At 38.9% G+C, this 21,614-nt stretch overlaps 1 protein-coding gene across 7 annotated transcripts in view; it reads left to right on the forward strand.

Moving 5' to 3' along the window:
* PPP2R5E (protein phosphatase 2 regulatory subunit B'epsilon) overlaps nucleotides 1-21,614 on the forward strand; it is a 79,843-nt gene that overhangs the window by 26,254 nt on the left and 31,975 nt on the right. For all 7 annotated transcript variants that reach the window (XM_032690044.1, XM_032690049.1, XM_032690047.1 and 4 more), the window contains one exon: nucleotides 21,286-21,482. In XM_032690044.1, coding sequence (XP_032545935.1) covers nucleotides 21,286-21,482 — 197 coding nt within the window. The remainder of the gene's footprint in view (nucleotides 1-21,285; nucleotides 21,483-21,614) is intronic.

Here is a 21,614-nt window from a genome sequence, read left to right on the forward strand (position 1 = left end):
TTGGGCATTAAGAGTTAATGTATGCTTTTAATCTGACTCTTTTTATATCTGTTCTTTTAAATTGATATCTTGTGAGTAATACAGCATAAAAATGACAGTCTTAAAAAAAATTTATTATTGCTAGGTTTGAGGAAAAACAAGATAAAAATTACATGCAACACCATACAAACTCTTAAGATTCACTGCTTTTATTACAGCTAAGCAACCGAAAGATTGCTCTAATTTTATTTTAATAGAAACAAATCTGATTGAATTATTTCTGTTTTTCTTTTCAGAAGTCAGACTGTCACAAACATTTTTAAAAATCTTGATTAAAGATAATGAAGCACCCTAGTGAAATTCAAGTACGATTCAGACTTGAGCAGTGTCTCTTCATTGGTTCATCTTGAGCCTGAAGTCGCTTCTCAATCAGATTTTTTTTTTAGTAATAAAACTTGAAAATTAATTATTCTGGGTTTTAATTTATTGCATTAGTTCATGATTTCATTATGCAAAATTAATTTTTCTTCCTAAGAGTACTGTACTGTGGGGTTTTTTAAACTTTTTTTTTTTAACTGAAATCCATAGTTCATTTTGCTGCTTCACCAGAGCTCTTTCTTCTCTTTAACACACTTTAAAAAGCCTCACCAGGTTAAAGAAGAGCCATAGATTTAAAATAATTTTAACCTGCGATCCTGCTTAAGCTCTTCTATTTTCTCACCTCCTTCTGCCTGTCCTGACGGAGCACACCTATCTTTGCCTGCCCTCTCTCCCTCTTTGTTTACTGCTGAGATCAAGGCTGATGCCACATGCATTGGAGATCCTGAAAAGAGTTCCCTGGCAAATGCCTTGTGTGTTCACTTGGTATTCCCTTCTTGGGATCAGGATCTTATGGAATATTGAACAATGTCTCCCTACACTGTGAAGTGATTTTTTTTTTTAATGGCATCAAAAAGTTCATCTCTTTGGTCTTTGAGTGTTTATTCTACTAATTTGGTAGTGTAATGTGCAGTAATTTATTGTTCTGTGTTACATGTCCTTACATTAACTTTTACCCTTCTTAGGTGTTTGCCTTCCCATTCCCAAACAAATGTCTTGAAAACAGTCAAGCAGATCATTGAAGGTAAAAGGCAATGGCTGCCCTTACAGAAATGAGCGAAACCTCGGTGGTGCTGATGATATGACTAAAGAAAGATAGGGAAGGGGGGGGAAAAGAAAGAGGTTTCCTGACTGTTTTATACAAACTCATTAAGAGTTGCTCCTTGATTTACTTTTTAGGGAATTTGGGAAAATGAAACAACATGCTGATGACTCTCAAGTTCGTGGAGATTTGATATATATAGTTAAATATATCAAATGACCATATCAGTGTATATCAGTGAGTTGCTGAAATGGAAGCTGCTCAGCATATCTTGTTGAAAAATGATTCCGTGCTCATTGAAAACAAAGGCTTGTAATTCGAGTCTGCCTTTTTAAGGGTTTCCTCCAACGTCATTTCATGGTAGAGTCTGAAAGAGGAAGTAATTTGTAAACTGCTGAAATACAGTTCGGTGTCAAAGCAACCGGAGAGCAAAATTACTCAAAATAAAAAGTTGCTCTTATTTTGAAAGCGAGTCAGAGTGGAGGAGCTTGCTTTATGCACAGCTGCCATTGGCTGTACAACCCCCTCGTTTCTGCCGCTAATGATAGATAGGAATATTAATAATATAACTCATGCCTCGTCGTATTTTGCTGCTTAATCATCTTGTTTGGCACACCCCCGGTCATGTTCTGTGTGGCCATAATTCAGGAATGAAAGCGCTGGTATTACAGTCCAGTAATCAAAGAGGCTGGGATTATGCAGATGATGAAAGGACTGGCCAGCGTGTGTTTATCCACGAAAACTGGAGTGAAGTTAGAGCCAGGAAAGAGCCTGGGAGCTGCTTTCCACGCCGGACCATGGCCGTCGCTCCGACGTCACGGCTGCCGTGAGGATCCAGGGTGGGTGAGCAGGAACCGGGAGCGCTCTTGGGCTCCTGAACGTGTGTCAGCAGGAGTGCTTTGAGTTTCCGCCATGGAAAACTCCAGCTCCGACAAGTCTGTAGTGATATTGTCTTTCATGTGCTGTTGCTGCTGTTAAAAGGGGTGTTTCGAGGAGGTTGATAATAGTTTGTTAGAAAACAATTAATTTATAAGCAGAGTTTCCTTGGCGTAGATTGGAAAGATGAAGAGGGGCACGAGAATGAATCTGGATGTAAATAGAATAAAAAAACCAGTAATTTTTTTATTTTCTTGTTTTCCTTCTTTTCCTTTTGTTTTCCTTCTTTTCCTTTTGTTTTCCTTCTTTTCCTTTTGTTTTCCTTCTTTTCCTTTTGTTTTCCTTCTTTTCCTTTTGTTTTCCTTCTTTTCCTTTTGTTTTCCTTCTTTTCCTTTTGTTTTCCTTCTTTTCCTTTTGTTTTCCTTCTTTTCCTTTTGTTTTCCTTCTTTTCCTTTTGTTTTCCTTCTTTTCCTTTTGTTTTCCTTCTTTTCCTTTTGTTTTCCTTCTTTTCCTTAATATTTTCTTTATTTTCATTAGTGGTTTTTTTTCTGTTGACAGCTACAGTTTTACAATGTAAATGCTGAACCCTGTGACTTGCTTGTGGTTCAAAATGTCACCATATTAGTCTCAATAACTTTTTTTTAAAAAAAAATTAAAAGTAGAAAACAGTTGCCTGCCTCAACCTTGGAGGAGGATGTAGTTGAGGGGCACTGTAAAGGACAAAATATAAGAGGATAAAAGGAAGTATCTGAAACAAATCAAAAGTTTGGTTGGATTTTGTTTGGGTTTTTTTGTTGTTGTTGGGTTTTACTTTTGTTTTTAAAACTCAAGAAGCCTTTTCGGTGTCTTGGTTTTTAAGTGGAGTTTGATCTTTAAGTGTAGTACAAGTTCTTCCAAGACAACCATGATTTTTTGTGAAGTGGTTTCCATGTCCTTGTCAATGCATGAATAACAAATAATAGAATGGGTGGGGAGGAAGTTGATTGTAATTTGACTTAAAAGCATGAATGTTTTGACCTCAACCATTGGCAGTTTGAAAAGAATGATTTGCTGTGCTGTTTGTGTGAGCTTGGCTTGTTTGGTGTTAATCACCATCCAGTTATGAATATAATTCACTCGTTAGACAAGTGAATTAGACTATAGGCCAATGCTGAACTTCTAAATACCTTCAGTAAGCACTTGGGTTCAAAGCAGGGATTTTGTTTAGAGTGCTACACTGATGCAAAGAAGCTGTATTCATTCATCTGGTGGAAATACTCATCTTGTGGATGTAATGAAGGTAAGGCTCTTCAGGTTGGACAGATCTGAAAAAAAATGTTTTATTATAGTTTCTTATGTGGTTAAAAGCTGTATTTGGTGAGATGTTGTTTTTCTTTGCTTTTTCTAGTTGTTTATGTTTTAGGCTCTTATGTTTTGAGTAGGATGTGTTTTGGTTTGGTTCATAACTTAAATCAGCTACTTGAGCAGCTGATATCAACATTCAAGAATATTCTGTCTACAAGCAGTGGACTCAGGGACAAGCTGATCCTTATTTTTTTAAATGATACTTTTATACCTTTTTTGTTTTTTTTTTTTGTTTTAGAGCTTTATGAGACAGTGAGTGGAAATCAGAGCCACATGTAACCTGATCTTATCTGCAGAATTATCCTAACCTTAAGAGGCCTAAAAATCTGAGGAAGTTTAGGATCAGTCTCCATGTTGTAACAGTGTTTCCTATGTTGCAGAATTAAGACCGGTTTTTGTGTTATTTAGAAACAAGTCTGATTTGATTATATTTGCACTTTGCCTGATTAAGGATTGCTGAATTAGATTCACTATTTGAAAGGTGAAGGGAGGTGTGTGTTAATGTCTGTGTTACTCTGGCTGGTGTGTTTTGTGGTAACATTTTAGTAAGGCAAGGGCTGATCTCTGTGTTGAAGGATATTAAGAGAGACTGTATTTGTGTTTTAATTTAAAAGAGATTCGTGGTGTACTTTATTTTTTGTCCATCTTTTGCCGAAGTTAAGACAAATTTGGAAGTTGTCATTGAACATACCAGGCCCTGAGTTGGTTCCCCTTCAGTGGGAGGTAGAGAATTATGTCCAGAATAAAGGTAAAATTGACTTTTAAAAGCAAATTAGAATTACAGTTTTCAAAGTGTTCATGTGAAAGTTATAAATCCAGAAGCTTTTGTACCAGTCATGTATTCTTAAATATTTCATAGGAGAAAAAATACTGTGTTTCAGTTTGGTTTAAGAAAGGACACCAACATTGCTCATTAGGCATAATAAAAAAGAAGCTTAATTTCAAAATACCAGTCCAGTGGGATTTTTGTACACCTCATGTGTATTCTACCCCTTGGACATTCAGAAAACCTTAGGAGTTTCAGGTATTATAAGTCAGACATTTGTTGTGGGCACAGGGTTGTTTTGTTTTTCTCTTACCTCCCCAACATTTTCAAACAGTCTAAAATTCTCTTTCCTACAGATTCCAGTGAGTTCATTATGTATAGTAAGAAAAAAAGCTTCATGTTTTTTGTTGTTGTTGCAGTTGATTGGTTGGTTTTTTTGTTTTAAAGGCTCAGGAAGCCCAGAAACCTAAAATGACCAATGATGGTTACCTTAGACCTACCCAGAAGTAAAGGGCTAATGGCAGCTTGGGAGGTCGTGCCAAAGAAGAGTAGGATCAGGGAAGGGGGAAAACCGAGGGAAGTTGTTGCTCAGTCACAGAATGAGGAAGCAAAGAGGAACTGGACAGACCTGTTGTATGAGAGGAGCTGGGCTGTATCAGGTGCAGGGCAGGGACTTGGAGCTCCCTGATACCAGAACGAGTTGGGCTGAGAGAGAACAGAGGAGCAGAGGGAGCTCTGTTTGAGCCTATTTATTCTGCAAGTGGCAGGGGAGGGAAGTGCTGCTGCTGGCAAACTGCAGTGTCTGAGCTTGCTTTAAAGCTCAACCGTTTCTTCCTTAGCTTTTTAATTTGAGCACTTCATAACAGTGGAAAAAGAAGAAAATTCAAAGTTTGCTTGGTATGGTGTTACTTGGAGATAGCAAGGATGTGGAGCAGTTATAATAAAATTTTATTCCTGAACAGGTAAAGTACATTATTGTACAGTAATAGTTTTATTTGCCTTACAATTCCTTAAATCAAAAATACTGATTCATAAGCTTGCATCTGTCTACAAACTGGTGGGATTTTGGAGTAATTTGATTTTTTTCTCAGGTGATCAGAGCTACTGAAGGGAGGGCCAGGGGTAAATACTTATACCATGAGTGCCCTAAGATGGTACTGATGCCTCAAGGAAGGATTATCTCAGAGTGGGAAGAGTAGTGCCCAAAGCAGAAGAACCTGCCATTTTCCTCTTCATTGCACAAGCAGCCTCTTTAATTTCCTCTGCCTTGCTGTATCCTGATCAAAACCTCACATTAGGCCAAGGAAACCTGTGTGTCCAGGTAAGGCTGTGTGCACAGAGAGAGGAGAAACTGGGCTGTTCTTTGCACCTTATCTGAGTGAGGATAAACAGCTGGGGAGAGCTCATCCATCCCTGGTAGAGTGCGGGAGGTGACGCTGAAATGGCACAAAAGGCCCACGGGGCAGTAGGGACCTGTGAGTCCAAGCCACTGCAAGGGAAGTGTGCTGAGTGGATGCTTGCCATGGAAAGTGATCTGTGTCCTCTCCCGTGGCTGAGCCACTCAGGGCATTTGGACTGACTGGAGCTGAGTACAGTCAAAGATCCCTTGGGTCTTTAGGCTTGTCACAGATTATCACAGCTCTGAGGGCTGACTGACCTGCCTGACACGTCTGCCTTGGAGGAGATGGATGAGAGGAGCCTCCTCTAAAATAATCAAAAACATCAGGCTTTTGCCTGTGCAAAAACTACTTGGATATGCCTGAACGTCCCATGCAGAGTTGGAGTATGTAACCAGGAGTGGCCATGTCTGTCCCATCACAGTTGTGTCCACAGCTAGAAACTCCCAAACATTTTTTTTCCCAGCATTTTGGATGAACAACCATGAGGTTTGGGAGTTGGAGAAAAAGTGAGAGGGGTGCTCTTGAGCTGGGTTCTAGGGTTTAGTTACCTGGTGCTCCTGTGATGGGCTCTGCATGTCCTATGGGGGCTTGTTCTCCCTCTGCTCGCTCTGTGTCTTCTCCAGGCACTGAATGTCCCCCACAGCACTGTCATGGGAAATGGGGATTCCTCACTGGCTTTGAGGTACCATACATTTGAACCCAAATAGATGTGCATGCCTGTGATTAACTTGAGTCCTTGCTGTATTGCTGAGTCCTCAGTCTGGACCAAAGTTGTACACAGCCCTACACAACTGTTTCTTTAAAAACAAAAGCAATCCCACCCAAACCAAATGAATATGAGAGGGAAGTAGGGATGTGCAGAGCCAGTGGTGGTGATGGTTTGCAAGGCAAGGATTTTGCAGTCTGCTGTATGTGTTCATTCATTTTAGCAGAATCACATTTAAAGCAGATCCTTTTTGCCTTCATTTGAAATGAAAAGAAGTTCCTTTCTCAGCAAAACAAACCATCATAGAAGCATTCAGTTTCTGATTTGCAGAATAAATGATTTCAAGTTCTCTTGGGTCCGGCATGGAAAAAGTACTCCACAGTTTTACCGGATGCTGTGTTCTCCAAAACATCCAATTTTTTTTACATGGCTGTTTCTTAATGATCCACAGCTGAAGGTCCTTCCCTTTACTCTTGGCAGCCTGAGTTGTCTTCATGGGGTGGAACAGGATCTTTCTTTCGTCCTAGGAAATAGTATTAATCCTGCCAGTATTTAACTGAATCCAGGATTACTAATCTGTCAAAGCTCTGCTTTTAGTTTTTACAGATGATATTCAGGACATCTGACAGTTGCATTCATGTTATCAAAAATGCATGCTGCGTTTGTCTGTGGTAACCTCAGAATTTCTAGAAGGGGTTAATTATGTTAGTATTAAACGATTGTGGTCTTTATTAGTAACAATGAGTCAAGTTCCCTTAATAAAATGGTAATTTTCTAATTTACCTACTGTGTTTCTGAAGTAATGGCTTTTACATACTCAACATTAAATTTGCCTTTCTAGTGGAATAATAAAGTATTTCAGTGGCTCTAAAGTAATTTAGAATGAATTTAGATCATTTAGTTATTTGCTTTTCCCAGTGTTTTCCTAGTAAAAGCTGTCTAACTAGTCTGTCTGTCTCACGATTTGGTTTTTCCTGTTTGTGCCAATTTGGTTGATAACTGTGCAGAAGCGGAAGAGTTGGGAGGAAATTCCAAGATACTTCAACTTAACTTTTCATTAGCAAAGGGATTAAGAAGCAGACAGGGCTCAGAGAGTTATCTGAAACATCATTTTGTAGCTGTGAAGCCAGCAGGTTTGTCATGTCCATAAGAAAGAAGTCTGGTGGGAAAACACTTTTCCAGAATGGGTTACTTTTGTCTTTGCCTATTTCACTCTTTAAAAATGTAACTTTACCTGGGTTTTGTGTCATTTCTTTCGAGGAAGTTCTTGGAAGTTTACAGGTTTGTGTAGATAATATGTGTGTGGGGGGAAAGACTGATGAATAAGTACAGTGGCTCTCTAGTACTGCAGTTATCTCCTATTTTATATGATGCTCTGTTAAAGGATTTAGAACTTTAAATTCATAGAACTTGTGCAGGAAGGTCGTTATTGAAAAAAAAAAAAGTGTGTTGGTGAAAATGCTGTGCAGTCTTAGAAGGGAAATTCTGGTTAATTTGTACTAAACCCCGGAACAGATTTACTGGAAACTTCCTCGTCTGAATGAATGCAAGTGTGAGGCACACTCAGTGCAGCAGCTCAGAAAGAGTTACTCAACCAGGTTACTTTTCCAGTTGTGACTGAGGGGCCAATTAGCAGCATCCGGAATGAGACGGGAGCGCCTTGGTAAAAATAGATGGCATTTGGAGAAGCTGGGGGCTGTCTGGGAGAAGGACTTCAGCTGTAGACCGAGAGAAGAGGGAGAAAGAGGCAACCTTCGGAAAGGAGTGTTACAGGAGTGTTACAGGCAGGATTGTGAGAGAAACTCCACAAACAGACAGAGGTAGGACAAGGAGCAATATGAAATTGGACCCTCAAACTGACAGGCCTGTGCTGCTGATGGAATTCCTGATCTGGGCTCTTGGCTCCCATCTGACAAGAGCGATAAGGCTGGCACTGGTATGAAAATGAAACGAGCTGTAGCATCCTATGAAAATGACAGGAACCACAGGAGTGGGTGTAAAGCTCACTAGGCTGTTAGCTCTTATGGTAAGGATTGAATGCCTCTGTCAGAGGAAGAAGTAAGTCACACACAAGTAGTATGTTTGCTGGAAGGCAATTAGTTGACTCCTGCTGACATCACTGAGACCAAATAATTAAGTAACATGCCTGGTACAGGGAGGAGAACTGGCTGGCGTGGGATTTTGCTTTCTAGCCTTTACAGTTATCAAGTAGCCACAACAGCTCCGACGGTTCCTTCTCTGTCATTTTAGAGGATACTGAAGCCACTGGATTAGTATAGTTAAAAACTCTTTTGTTCCTCACTGACCTACTTTGGCTGCGTGTTAGCTATTGGATTGGGAAAGGGCCATCTGTATATGTGCCCGCTGGTACACCCCAAGTGTAAAGAGAGCACAGAATGCTGTCTGCCTTCTCTTGATAAAGTTCAGTCCAGTGGAGGTAATTACCTAAAATACTCATTATTATTGTAAATGGCACATTCCACTTAGCATTTAATAATGTATTAGTGAATTTGATATTTTGTGGAAAAAAGAGAAGGCATGAAGGATGTACCTGAAGTCTTGTCTTTAATTACATAACGGATGTGTGTAAGTCAAAGAATTCTTGCTAGTGGTCAAGTAGGGAGCCAACTACTTCCTAAACAGTGTGGATAAGGTAGAGGATGTATCTGCGTATTCATATGGACAGCTACAGAGCATGTTTCCTGGACTATACTTCCTTTCTGGATTTGTACCTCCAAAGGCTCCATAAAAATGCCTGTAAAAAGTTATGCTAATTCAGCAATAGTGTATTTGGATCACCTCACTTATGAAGAAGAGCTTTCAAACTTACCTGTATTTGTGTGAACCTGTGAAATACACACTTTTCCTGCTGAGTCAATTTTCGTGGAATACATAACTGATGAGGTTGCTCTTCCTTTTTTTTTTTTCATTAGTAAGCAATGAGGTTTCTGCCAATTAGAGCAGAGGTGTAATCACAGCTCTGATGAACCAGAGTAACACTCCCATCTACTTCAGTTTGGCCAGGACACCAGCTGAAGATGAAGTTTGTGACCACAGCACAGCTGGGGATAAATATTGCTGGTAATCTAATGTCAGTTTATCACCTTCAACAGAGAAGCAGCTTAACTAATGAGTAGCTTGGAAGAGGTAGAGAGGGTATGATGATGAAGAGTATTGTTTGGTAACCACAGAGGAAATGTTTTAATTATATTTAATGCTTAAACTGTTATGTCTGGTTAATATTTGTAACAGTCTAAACTAATAGAGCTTTGCAAAGTGACTCGGTGCTCAGCAGTGATGTGATACCTTTGGTTATGTTAGTTGCATGACATAACCTCCTCCCTATAGTTTTTAATTTTCTCTGACTTGTTCTTGAGAAGTTAATTCAGAACTCTTTATTTGTTATGAGTCAAATATATATTTTTAAAGGTAATATGCTGTTATAGGCTGATAGTCATATTGCAGAGTAAGTAATTTCTGTAGACATTCGCTTCAGGCGCCAAGGCCCAGTGGTCATCAGATACACTAGTCTGTCCTACAGCAGACAGCATTTCTCAGGGACAAAAACCCCTATGATGGATTTGCACACATGCAGGTAAATATGTTCTGCCAAAAACCCCCTGCATTATTTTATTCAGTGTTTTTGGAAGAGGTCAGAAGTAAAGAGCATCTGAAGAAAGTCCTCACACTATTGTGATAGTGCAAGGCTATGAAAAGAGTTGTTCTTTAGACAATTATAAATATTCTGAAATTAGGTCTTTGCTCTAGAACCTTGTGTTAGAGAGATAAAATGCATATCCCATTTAGGGTTCAAGCAGCAAAATAAAAAGTTGCTGTTAAAGAGAGAAAAGTGACCTAATATTCTACATCAGTCAAAATTGCAAGTTTTAGCAAAAATACCTGGTTTAGGTATAACAGAGCAATGGACTCTAAAGGTGAATAATTACTAGTAAATGAATCTCTCTTTTACTTAATTTTAAAACTGAGCTGAGCCATTGTGTGATTGAGAAAATCCTATTATTTTTACATAGACATATGTAATGATAATACAAATAGCATAAAATATCCAGCATAACACAGATTACCCGACAGGTTATAGAAGAGTATTATATAAATGTCATGTTTTTTACTTCTGTTGCTGAATTGTTCCAGATTCTGAATAATCTCAAGATCAAGAGGTTGCTTTAAAAGTGGTCTAGAATGTATTGGCAATGTATGGCAATGTATTTCTGTGCACCAGGGAATGTGAGAGAGCTCTCAGTAACTGCAGAAGCAAAACAAAATAAAGTAGATTTATATATTTTTTTTTCTGTTGTTTAGACGTGTGCTGGGCTTGGCAATGTGAGAAAGGGTGTTCCCTTGACTAACAGCTTGACTGATTTGAGTTATTGTCACAAGGTGTTGAGTAACAGTTTGAGCCTTACAAATGACCACGTCTCAGGGCAGCTGGTGGAGCCCGAGCACTGGAAGGTCTTTTGCAAGGAGCGTATCTGGAAGGAGGGACTGATGTGGTAACTGCCTTTCTTGACCAAGAAACCACGTGGATTGTTCGTGGATGCAAAGTCCTCACGTGGCATCTTCTGAGTAGTGCTTTTGAGTTTCTAAGTTGGCAGGGAGATGTTATCCCAGCGTGCAGATCAGGATGCACCTTCAGGTTTTCCTGTGGCTCAGCTGGGATGTAGTGAGGATAATGTTCTTGTGCTCAGGAATCACAGCGTCCCTGAGGGACTTGCTGGTGCAGATGCAGCATCCCTGGTAACCCCAGCTTGCTTTTGGGATGACATTGAATCCAGCATGAGGTGCTGATTCTGATCTCAGTGGTCTGAAACCAGTATTTAGGAGACTAAGTGCATAACGAAGGCCAAACCCAGTGATTTTATTGTTCTGTCATGCTGGAGCTTGTGCAGTGGAGTTGTGTATAACCAGGGGGATCCCTTTGGGGACTTTAGAATGAACTCCCAGCTTGTTTCCACATCTTCCATCATAACTTTGGGGCATTTTTATTAAATCTTGTCTTTTTCCTACACAAACGTAACATCTTAAAATTCTTACTGAATTACACACATTGCACCCTCTATGGAGGGGATGAGGGAGCAAACAGTTGGATTTCATAGTGCATTACTGGAAAATGCGGGGAGACTATTGTGGTAAATTAGCATAGAGTAGAATATATTCTTGACTAAATTTATACTACCAAATGAGAAGGGAATGGAAGTTGTGTTTTCAGGGTTCAATTAAACTCTTCTCAACGTATAAGTAGGGTTATAGAAATGTATATTTTATATATATGTATATTATTTAGGCTAATAAATGTGAATATTTTTAAATATAAGCCTGAGCTCTTAGACAGTGGGTTGTGTATGTAGAATAGCTCTCACTTAATTACTTCTTTCAGTGGAGAATGAAGTACTCCTGTGACTTCTGGGATAAATTAGTGGGTCAGTATCAAGCAAAGTAGCAATCCTGGCACTTGGTCTGAACCCACTTGGATGAGAGTTATGTTTTGGGTTTCCTATATTCTTGGTTCAGCTTTTTTGTAAGTGTCTGAGTGTTCCTGAATAAATTTCACAGGGCAACTCTGTAAGTTGCAGCAAAATGAATGTTGCATATTTTTATTTGGACAGATGGCAGTTTCAGAGCACTTACTAAGCAAGATAGATAGAATTTTTGCATTCTTACAGGAAGCATGTACAGATATATAATTTTATCATTATTTCATTATGTACTTAATGAACTGAACAAATGAATTGCAGTGCAAATCCTGAATGCCTTGTGACCGCAGTTAGAGTGGAAGGTAAGTGTAAGATTGCTGTGGCATGTTTGTGTTCTTATATTTAATGATCATTACAGAGCACAAGCTTCTCATGTCATGCAGAAGAAAATTGTGATCTGATAAGAATCTTATCAAAAGGAAGACAATAATCCTCTTAAGGATTCTTCTGTCTTAGGTCAGCAGGCCATCGTGGGTTTTTTGCAAAGGTGTTTCTTAGTGTCTTGGAACCTGTAAACATTTTTCTGTGGTTTAGATTTTTTATCATCTTGGGTACCTGGAAACAATGTACTGTTCATTATGAATGGCTGATCTTGCCATATTCTACTATTTGGCACTAGTTCACAATGCAAAAAACCAATAAAAATACATTGTACATGATGTAGCAAGCTAAAGCTGAAGCTGCAGTGTAATCCATCATTCCCTCTAAAATTAAGAGAATCCAAGTCCAAAATAGAAGTGACACGAGCATAGCATGACCAAGTTAAAATAATGAGCCGAGACTCGGTGTCTCTATTGATGTTTTGGGTTCCAGTGCTCTACTAAGAACTTAGGGGTGGATGGAGGATGGCAGGGTCCTAGAGACGAGCTAGGCAACTAAAAATACACTGAGAAGCAGCCTGAAGGACTGTTCAAGATTTGACAGGAAAGGAAGGCAGCAATAGGGTGATTCAGTGGAGCATTAAGTTACTGTTGTGCAGCTTTGCTCTATGTCGGGTATTTGAGAAATCCCTTGGAAAATGAGATGGCTTTGTTTACATGGTGTTCCTGTCTCTGGTCTTCGTGATGTGGTTTGGGGTAGAGCAGCTGAGCACATAGGTAAGTTGAGCATATTTTGCATTTATGTTTGCCCTGCCTGTAGCTTTTGCTATCAAAATGTCGGCAGAAAAACCTGAGTTTAATTCTGGTGTACAGCTCCTCCTGGTAAGGGCTGAAAGGAACCAGTGGAAGGTGGCATTACCAGTTAGAACTGAGCAAGGGTGTAAGGAGTAATACTGATTAATCCTGGAGTCTCAGGAAACAGAACTGCAAGGGGTTTTCATGTAGAGTCAGCCTTGTGTTTGTAATGGAGCGTGATGCTAAAATTTGGAGATCTTTAAGTTATTGGAAGTTTTGATTCTTAGACTAAGGGTGTTCTAAGACAGCTCTGGGAGCTCCAAAGCTTTAGCTGATTGTACAGTGTTTTAGTGTTGTCTCCCGGGGGTTTTTTCTACACATAAATCAACCAACCAAGGAAAAACCACAGATACAGTAAGTGGAAATATGCTTATGTTTATATAAATGTAGCAAGCAGAAGACAAACAGTGGGGATTTTTTGTGTGGGTTTTTTTTTCCTTTTTTAGAAGAACATTTATAATCCATTGCTTCCCCCCCCCCCCTTTTTGGAGAAGACTTTGAAAAGCAACACTCAAGTGTTTCATATCTAATGGTAGAAGGTGTGTTAGGCAGAAGGTGTGTGGCAAAGGTATCCTGATAATTTTTTTTTCTACCTCATGTCAGTATTTTCAAGTGGCAGGACAGACATGAGCAGCAGCTCTCTCTGGTGACTGTTCAGCAAACTTGGTGACTTCAGCTCTCTGAAGGTTAGCTTGTACTTTGGAAGTGCAGTTCAGTAATAATCTACTTAAAACAACTAGCATGAGCTTTCTGAGCCAGTGTTAAAGAAACTTGAGTCAGTCCAGGAAATGGGCCACAGTAACTCTCAGTGTTTCAGCAAAGTATTTTTGTCTTATTTTGGGATTTTATGCCACGTATTCAATTTAGGAAATTGAAATAACGTGTATTTTTACCAGCCTTTTTGCTTCACTGAAAAAAAAAAGAAATCGCTAATAATTGGTTTTGAAATATTAGTAAAAATTGGGGGGAGGGAGAGGGAGAAAGCAACCTACAAAACCTGTGATCTGCTTGTAGCTAAAATATAGGTGTTAATTTGATGTCTAGGCAAACTCACCATAAATAATGTAATGGGATATATTAAAGATGTCAGAGTGTCAAGAACCTCCAGATATGTGGCTGCTTAATCATATCTAGCCCCTAACCACCAACTCATTAATTCTTGTTTTGCTTAAATACTTGAGCTCCCGGTTTTTTCCTTTTGAAATATTCTGCTATTTCATGGTGCTACTTATTGTCCAAACAATTTTTCCTCTCTCTCTCTGTTCCAAGTCTCCTGCTCTACCTCATCCTCTTTCTCTCTTGGTCTTTTTCAATAATGCTTTATGTTGTTTCCCTGCCTTCTTTTGCTTCCCACTCCGCCCTCTTCTCATAGGATTCACAGATGCTTTGCTGTTCTTCCATCTCTTCTGAAATTTTTTGGTACACTCATTTACCTGGTCTTTTCCCATCAGTTTTTCTTTGAAGTCTTGTCATTTGAATCCTTTTCCATACCTTCTCTGTTATCATCTTTGACCTGGATCATTTTTGGCTTGTGGGTAGAATAGGTAAGGTTTGACTGTCTTGGTTTACTCCATTAAACTCTTCACATTCCTTGAAGAACTAATGGGGAAGTGTTGAAAAGTGTTGTCAGCTTACCTAAGGAGGAAGGCATTGCTGCTTGATTATGAAAAGACATGATTACTTCTGAGTGGTGATTATTAGTACTAGCATAAGGGATGCTATATATGGCCAAATATCTTGTGAGTCTCTATTTTCAGGGGACCTAAAGCAGCAACTGGTGTACTGAAATGCCCTGCCAATCTTGTCTTCCATTAGCTGCTCAGGAATTCTCACTATCCACTATGTATTTCCTTGATTACGTATTATTATCCAAGATGTTTGAGGTAACTGTTTCATAATAAGATTCCTCATGTTAGGTTAGTGATGAGTAAGAGTACCCAAATTTGTAAAGCCAGGGCACCCTGGAAGCTCTCTACTCACTTGGGGGTGCACATCATTTATGCCAATTTGCACCAATAAAGTCCTTTTGCAACGAGTATTGATGTAATAATGTTCTGCTGTGGCTAATCAGTAGCTTTGACAACCAAGCTTGTGGTCTTGGTCCACTTCCAAACTGAAGGATGTTCACAGCACAGGCATCATTGGTGGGATGAACAAGTGTTGGGCACAGATTACCAAAGCATAGCCTGGAGGAATCTTTTCCTTGAAACTTTGGCTGCTGTGGCTCTGGATTGAGGTCCATGGGTGAAAGTGAAGAGGTTTAAACTATTGCCTGCACCATACCTGCTGTGAGAGTAGGCAAAAGGTTTAATTGAAGCTTCACAAGGTTTAAAAGTATGGCTTTTAAAAATATGCTTTATTAAATTCTTTTTATTGTCAGTTTGGTTTTAATTCTTGGTCTTGTGATGAAGGAAACAGCAGCCCTTCATTCATGTGTTCTATTCAGAGTCTGAAGTTTGTAAGATTTTACATACATGAGTAAAGGCAGAATTTTGATTAATATATTTAAAAGTATATCGAATTATAAAATTTTGGCAATGTCTGTGACTAAGAATATGCCTGTTAAGGAGTGTCCCCTGTTGCTTGTAATACTGCCACATCTGCACTCAAGGCACTCAAATGAAATGCTAGATCTACACTGAGTTCAGAATGCTCACCCCAGTAAATAATGTTTGTTGGAAACCTCTGTGAAATGATCAGGGAGTGCTGGCAAGCAGTAGAGGGAGTTCCAGATCCAGGATTCCTACATAACTACCCAGGAGATTCCCACTTAGGGAGAACTTGTTCGATTTGATCAGGGAGAAATTTATGGCTAGGGAAATAATTCTCAATTTTGTGATTATCTGAAGAGGCACAGATTGTCAGGAGATTGGTGCATTGTGTCCCGTGTTGCATTTCTAATTGTGCAGTTCCAAGGTGCTGGAAATGGGGTGTTAATGTCGTGCTTTTCTTATGTGTGTTCACTCATGAAAGTCAGCTTGAGTTTGTCCCACTGTATTTATTGCTGTGTGAATAATTGTACTGGTTAGGTTTTTGGAACACAGTGCCCAATTGCTGCCCTGCCTTATAATTATTAAGTATAGAGAATGGGTTGGGAAACCAGCTTTGGGAAAAAGCACTTATTGTAAATGAATGATTACTGACTTAGCAAAGCATTCACAATATTGACAGCCAGGCAGGAAAATTAAGCGAATGCTATCAGGATAGTGATTATTTTTTCTCAAAAAGTGTGTGAGTAAGAAAAAGAGGGCAAACATTTGTACTTCTTGAGGTCTTATGACCATTATTGTCCTGTGAGAAGTGGCTTGCTCTGTATGACAGGACTGCGAGTTAGCGAAAGCTTTGAGCTGGGTGTCGCTAGACCTTCTCTTGAAGTGAGCTGCTCAAAGAAAACCAAAAGGCTTTCAAATTCAAACCTGCAAGTTTTACTTGAATGAAAAACTCAAAAGGTAACTTCTTACAAAATAAAATCTCTGCAGCGTTTTGTGAAGAATAGATGTAGGCAGAGATTCATGCACAGCTCCTGCTTTGTGCAGGTGCGTCCTTGGTGCAGGTTATGTTGAACGAGGTGGCTTTGTGAGTGGCAGCAAAAGGAGAGAAATTTGTTTGGGGTTGTGGAGCTTTTTTGTCACAAGGAGATTTTATTTAACTAGAAAAAGAATAGTTCTAGGTTTATTTACTAACTGGAAGATGTGGAAACTGGAGAAAAATTGAGGAAACACTTTGCCATTAAGTTGAAAGGGAAAGTAGAAATTTTGCCATTTAGTTAAAAGAGGAAACAATCTCAGAAGTGGAGTGAATACAGAGTTCTCAGATGTTGGGACATTATAAGGAAGTGCTTAAAGTTAGTGTGAATAAAAACGTTACTATTAAACTCTCTTCCCCATTTTGGAGTTTGGTTTTAGTCTGCGTTTTTATTTTTTCATGTTTAATGTGGTGTTTGCTTTTACAGTCATACAAGAAGATGATGCAGATTCTTTATGCAAATGTCATCTTCAAGCTAATGAGTACCAGTAATGTATATACTGGAAGAAGTAGTTATTCTGAGGGCATTTTGATTTTAACTATTCATAAACGTTCTGATAGTGCATGTGTGAGTGCAGGGCAGCATGTGTGAGTGTCCTCTAGTTGTGTTTAATGCTTCCTATGTAGTCTGCATCATTTATCTCCTTTTATTCTGACTCTGGGCCCTACACTGCCCTTCACAATCCCGTGGCTTTTCCTCACAGTTGCTGTGCTGTTTTAGGCAGCTCAATCCCTCCCCCCATCTTCACTTCCCCTTGTTGCAAACCTACACGCTGGAGTGGATCAGGGAACCGATCCAGGTGCTTCCCCTTCTCTTGGTTGTTCCCTTGCCAGGGAGAGCAGAGCCAGAGCTCCGTTCTCTGGATGCAGTTTCTCTGGTGCACAGTTTGCTTTCTATGATCCAAAATGAGTTACTTGTGAATTACTTTAATTAAAACATGAATGCAGTGAAAACATTACTATGTTTTTATTGATGTTTGAGACTTGCAGTAAAAGTGTGCTATCAGGTTTTATGTCTTTAGTTGATAAAAGGATGCAGAAGACAGAGATTTATGAGAAGGGATGGGCTGGTTGGATTAGGATTATTTTGGGAAAAGGCTATTAAGAGAGAAGCGGAATTGCTTTGACCATTTTGGAATTAGTACTTCAGCCCTTGCAGTAAGAATTGTTAGTTCATGTTTAAAAAAAAAAAAATTACAGCACTTTCTGCCAGTTTTTCTGATAACTTTATAAAAACCTGACATTGTTAAAGGCTCTGATTCTGTCTTGATTATCATTGTTCAGATGTATTAGTACTTGCTTTCTCTAAGCCAATTTCCCTTGAATCTGTGAATATTCGCTGTATTTCAAAAGATCTGCGCAGTTTTAAATGGCTAAAGAGAAAACTGACAAGCTTGAAAATTAAATCGTAGCAAGGACCTTCTGAAAATGAAAAAGAGTTCTCACAAGTCATCCAGACAGAAGTTTATCTTCCTTTAAATTTTGATTTTAATAAATGTATACTCCTTTGTGCATTGGACATAAATCACACATGCCACTTAATAGTGTCATTTTTATTTTATAGGCTATTAAAGTATTATATGTATTTACACAGATTTATTAGAGCAGTTGCTCAGTTTTCAGTTCTTTCATCTGAAAGTAGATACAATGGAAATTTTGGGGCCTGAATGTTTCGCTGCGTTAGGACAGGAGTAAAATGTTGCAGAATCCATTGGAAGCTCTGAGTGTCTGCGGAGAAGAAAATGATTTGCTGTTTTCCATCAGCTCCCTGAAGACATCTGTAAGGAGCTGCAGGTTTCATTTCAAGTGGTTGTGTTGAGGAGCTCAGCTTTGCTGCGGGGCTCTGTGGGTCTGTACCCCAGGTACCAGTAAAAGAAACCCCCCCAAAACTCCAAACCAACTAATGGCACAGTCTCTGTGGGAAGGCTGGGAACACGGAATACTGATTTTATTTATTTATTTATTTATGCTGCCCTTTTCTTGTCTTAGGACCCTCTAATTTTTTACTCCCCTTATTTTTTAATTTACTAATTTATTCCCATACTTGTCCTGTTTCCAAGTCCAAAAAACCCCTAGGCATCAGGTGTTAGCCTGTTCCCAAGGCACCCCAAATTCCCAAGAATAATGAGAAAAACTACTGAGTGAAACTTCTTGCAGTTTTATTCTCTCATGTGAGTGGTAACTGGCTTAATAAAGAAAAGCCGATATGACCAGAACAATTGGTTTGTGAGGTTTTATTTTGTGGGGCTTTGAGGTTTGTTTGTTTGTTTGTTTGTGGGTTTTTTTGGTTGGCTGTGGTTTGGGGTTTTTTTGTTTGCCCCTATGGTTTATATGGCTTGTTGACGTAGTTAGACTCCTGTGAATTTCATGGAGTGTTCTAGAGTGGTTTTTCTTGAGCAGAACTTAATTATATTTTTCGTTTTGTTCCCACACTTCCATATATTTAACTGGAGAAAAAACAAACAAACAAACTTTTATTGCTTATTTTAATGCTTCAGTAATTTTAAATTTTTTATTTAATACCAACTCCGTTTAAAATGAGTGTCATCTTGAGTCATATATATGGGTCTGGTTTTAACTTGTGCTGAGTTGTATCTTAATGGATTCCCATTTGATCTCAGCCTGTTTTTCTTTGACTGTAAGTAATGTCCTTGTTGGCCAAAGCAAATGTGTACAGGTCATGCAGAACAGTGCAACCAAAACCCTGTTATGGCCATGTAACAACCGAGATTTTATTGATACCTTTTACAGCTTTTCGAGGTCTGTGGTGTATTATAGATAGTATAAGAAAGAGCGTAACTTTTAAAAATAATACTTTTGAAATGTAACCAAATTCACTTTCATTTTTCCCCCTCTTCTTTGCAGCTTGTATTTAGAGTCTGTCTTTTGGAAGAAATTGTTAATTAAGTAACTCTTGCCTGCTTGCTAATAACAGTGAATTCTGAAGTCCATTCTCCTTCTCTGTGTTACTTGAATACATGTAGTCAAGAAAACAGTCACAAGGACTTTGCTTCCCCAGGCCTTTTATCTTCTGTAGGGCTGTAACCTTAGAAGGGTCTTGAAGAAGTGCTCTTTTTTGTAATGGGTGAAGGCTAATGAGTTTCTCTGGCTCCCTGGCTCATCTTAGGTTTCAGCTCTGCCTGCTTTGAGTGTCTGAATGTGTGAGAGAAACCTGGCCAGTGGAATGGCTTTAGGGTGACTTGGTTTGGGGACCTTCAGTGTTCTGGAGGTGCCTGGGGAGGATTCTTCTCCCATGTAGCTCTTGTTGGGGTTCTGCAGGACCGTGTTTCTTGCATCTGCTGTGCCACAGGTGATTGTAGCCTTTGGGACTGTGGGGTGAACAATTCTGATGATGTGATGTGTGGTGTCATAACTATACCACGTTGCCCCCTACACCCTAATTTCCTTTGGACACAGGTGTCACAGAACTTACCCAGGCCTAATGAATATGAGATTGGTGTGTGCTGCCCAACAGCATCAGTTAAACTTTACCAAGATTTTGGTGGTTCTTTGCAGGATGCAGTTCAATACCTTTTGAATCCTGTCACTACTGCTGTAAACAGAGAAAGGTTGAATAAACCGTTGCATCTTTATTTGTACTGCAGTCCGTGTTTATTCCTTTCAGTGTTTAAGCACTGTTTTTAATTAAATTTAAGTGCTGTGTTTAATTAAAACAGATTCATGGTACTTAAACCTTAAAACTACTTAAAACTACCAAACAATTACTAAGGGCTTCCAGTGTTTACCAAGTATTACCTTGGCATATTCTTGTGTCAGCAGTAAGAAATTCCATCTTAGATTGGCTTTTTACTGGTATGTCCAAGTTTTAAGAAATAAGCATCAATTTTTACTATTACAATTTTTCTAGTTGAGATTAACAGAATTTTTCATTTGCATGTTATATTGTGACGTGGAAGGTCATTTGCAGGATTTTGGTGCTGAGGAGGCAGGCATTGATGTCTTAAAAAAAAAAAAAAAGGCAGATCAAAGGAAGTGAAGTGCTCCCCAGTCTGAGAGCAAACTTGCAGAGTAAAAATATGTATTTCATTCCTGCAACTTTCTACTAGCCTCTTGTGTGCATGAACACTGGAGAAAGGAAGCTGTCTGTGTATTCTTTTGATGCATTTGGTAAATTAACCAGCCACTAAGATGCTGACATTCCTTTTATTGTTGTATTAAGTCTTTTTATCTACTGAGAATTAAGAAAACAGAGCAAAAGTAGTGAATAGTACATTCTCCTTACTTCCTTGGTCAAGCACATGCTATTTTTTGTGAAAGTGTTCCTATTGATGCATGTGTTATAGTACAGCAAAAAAATCCTCATTGTGTTTCAGTGCAATTGATTTTGCTGTGAAAAGTGTCAACGTGGGGGTAATGATTGAATCTTTATAAAACTTGTTTGTGGAATTATAGTCTTGCTGTGTATTCATATATGTTTATTCATGTATATTCATGTAGGGTTATAATTGACACAGTGTTTTTAGAAATATAAATTAATCAAGCTTGATGTGTTTGTCAGTTCTTTTATCCTTCTTTGGAGTGTAAGTTAACAGTGGTGAACACCAGCCTCCAAATAGTGGTATACTGTAAAATTAAGTCTTCAATGCTGTTGTGTTTGCATTCTCCACTTAAGCCTGGACTTTCTTGGTGAACTTTATTTTCCTAATAGCCGGTGGTGACTAAATTTCTTCTACAGTGTGTTGAAGATCTCAAACACACAGTGGTAACACAGTTCCCATAAGCGGTTCGTATGTTAATGTGAACTCTGTTTTACAAAAATTGTATGAATGCTGCTTTCCTTTGAAACTGATCTTCAAAAAGAAATCCTGTTTTGTATAATAAGATGCCAGACTCACAAAGATTTCCTTTCTTGTTTCATAGACGTTCCATCTTCAGAGCAGCCTGAACTGTTCCTAAAGAAACTTCAACAGTGCTGTGTCATTTTTGACTTCATGGACACGCTTTCAGACCTTAAAATGAAAGAATACAAGCGCTCCACTCTTAATGAACTGGTGGACTACATTACAATAAGCAGAGGCTGTTTGACAGAGCAGACTTACCCTGAAGTAGTTAGAATGGTGAGTTCCTTCTTTCTCATGGTCTCTTTAAATCCACTTGCAGTTCTAGTTACGTGTTGTGGGCGAAATTGAACCTGGAGTAGGTGGATTAAATGAGGCCTTTGGTTTGTATTTGCTGCTAGACATCACTTG

Source organism: Chiroxiphia lanceolata, chromosome 6 (assembly GCF_009829145.1).
Source record: "Chiroxiphia lanceolata isolate bChiLan1 chromosome 6, bChiLan1.pri, whole genome shotgun sequence".
NCBI lineage: Eukaryota > Metazoa > Chordata > Aves > Passeriformes > Pipridae > Chiroxiphia > Chiroxiphia lanceolata.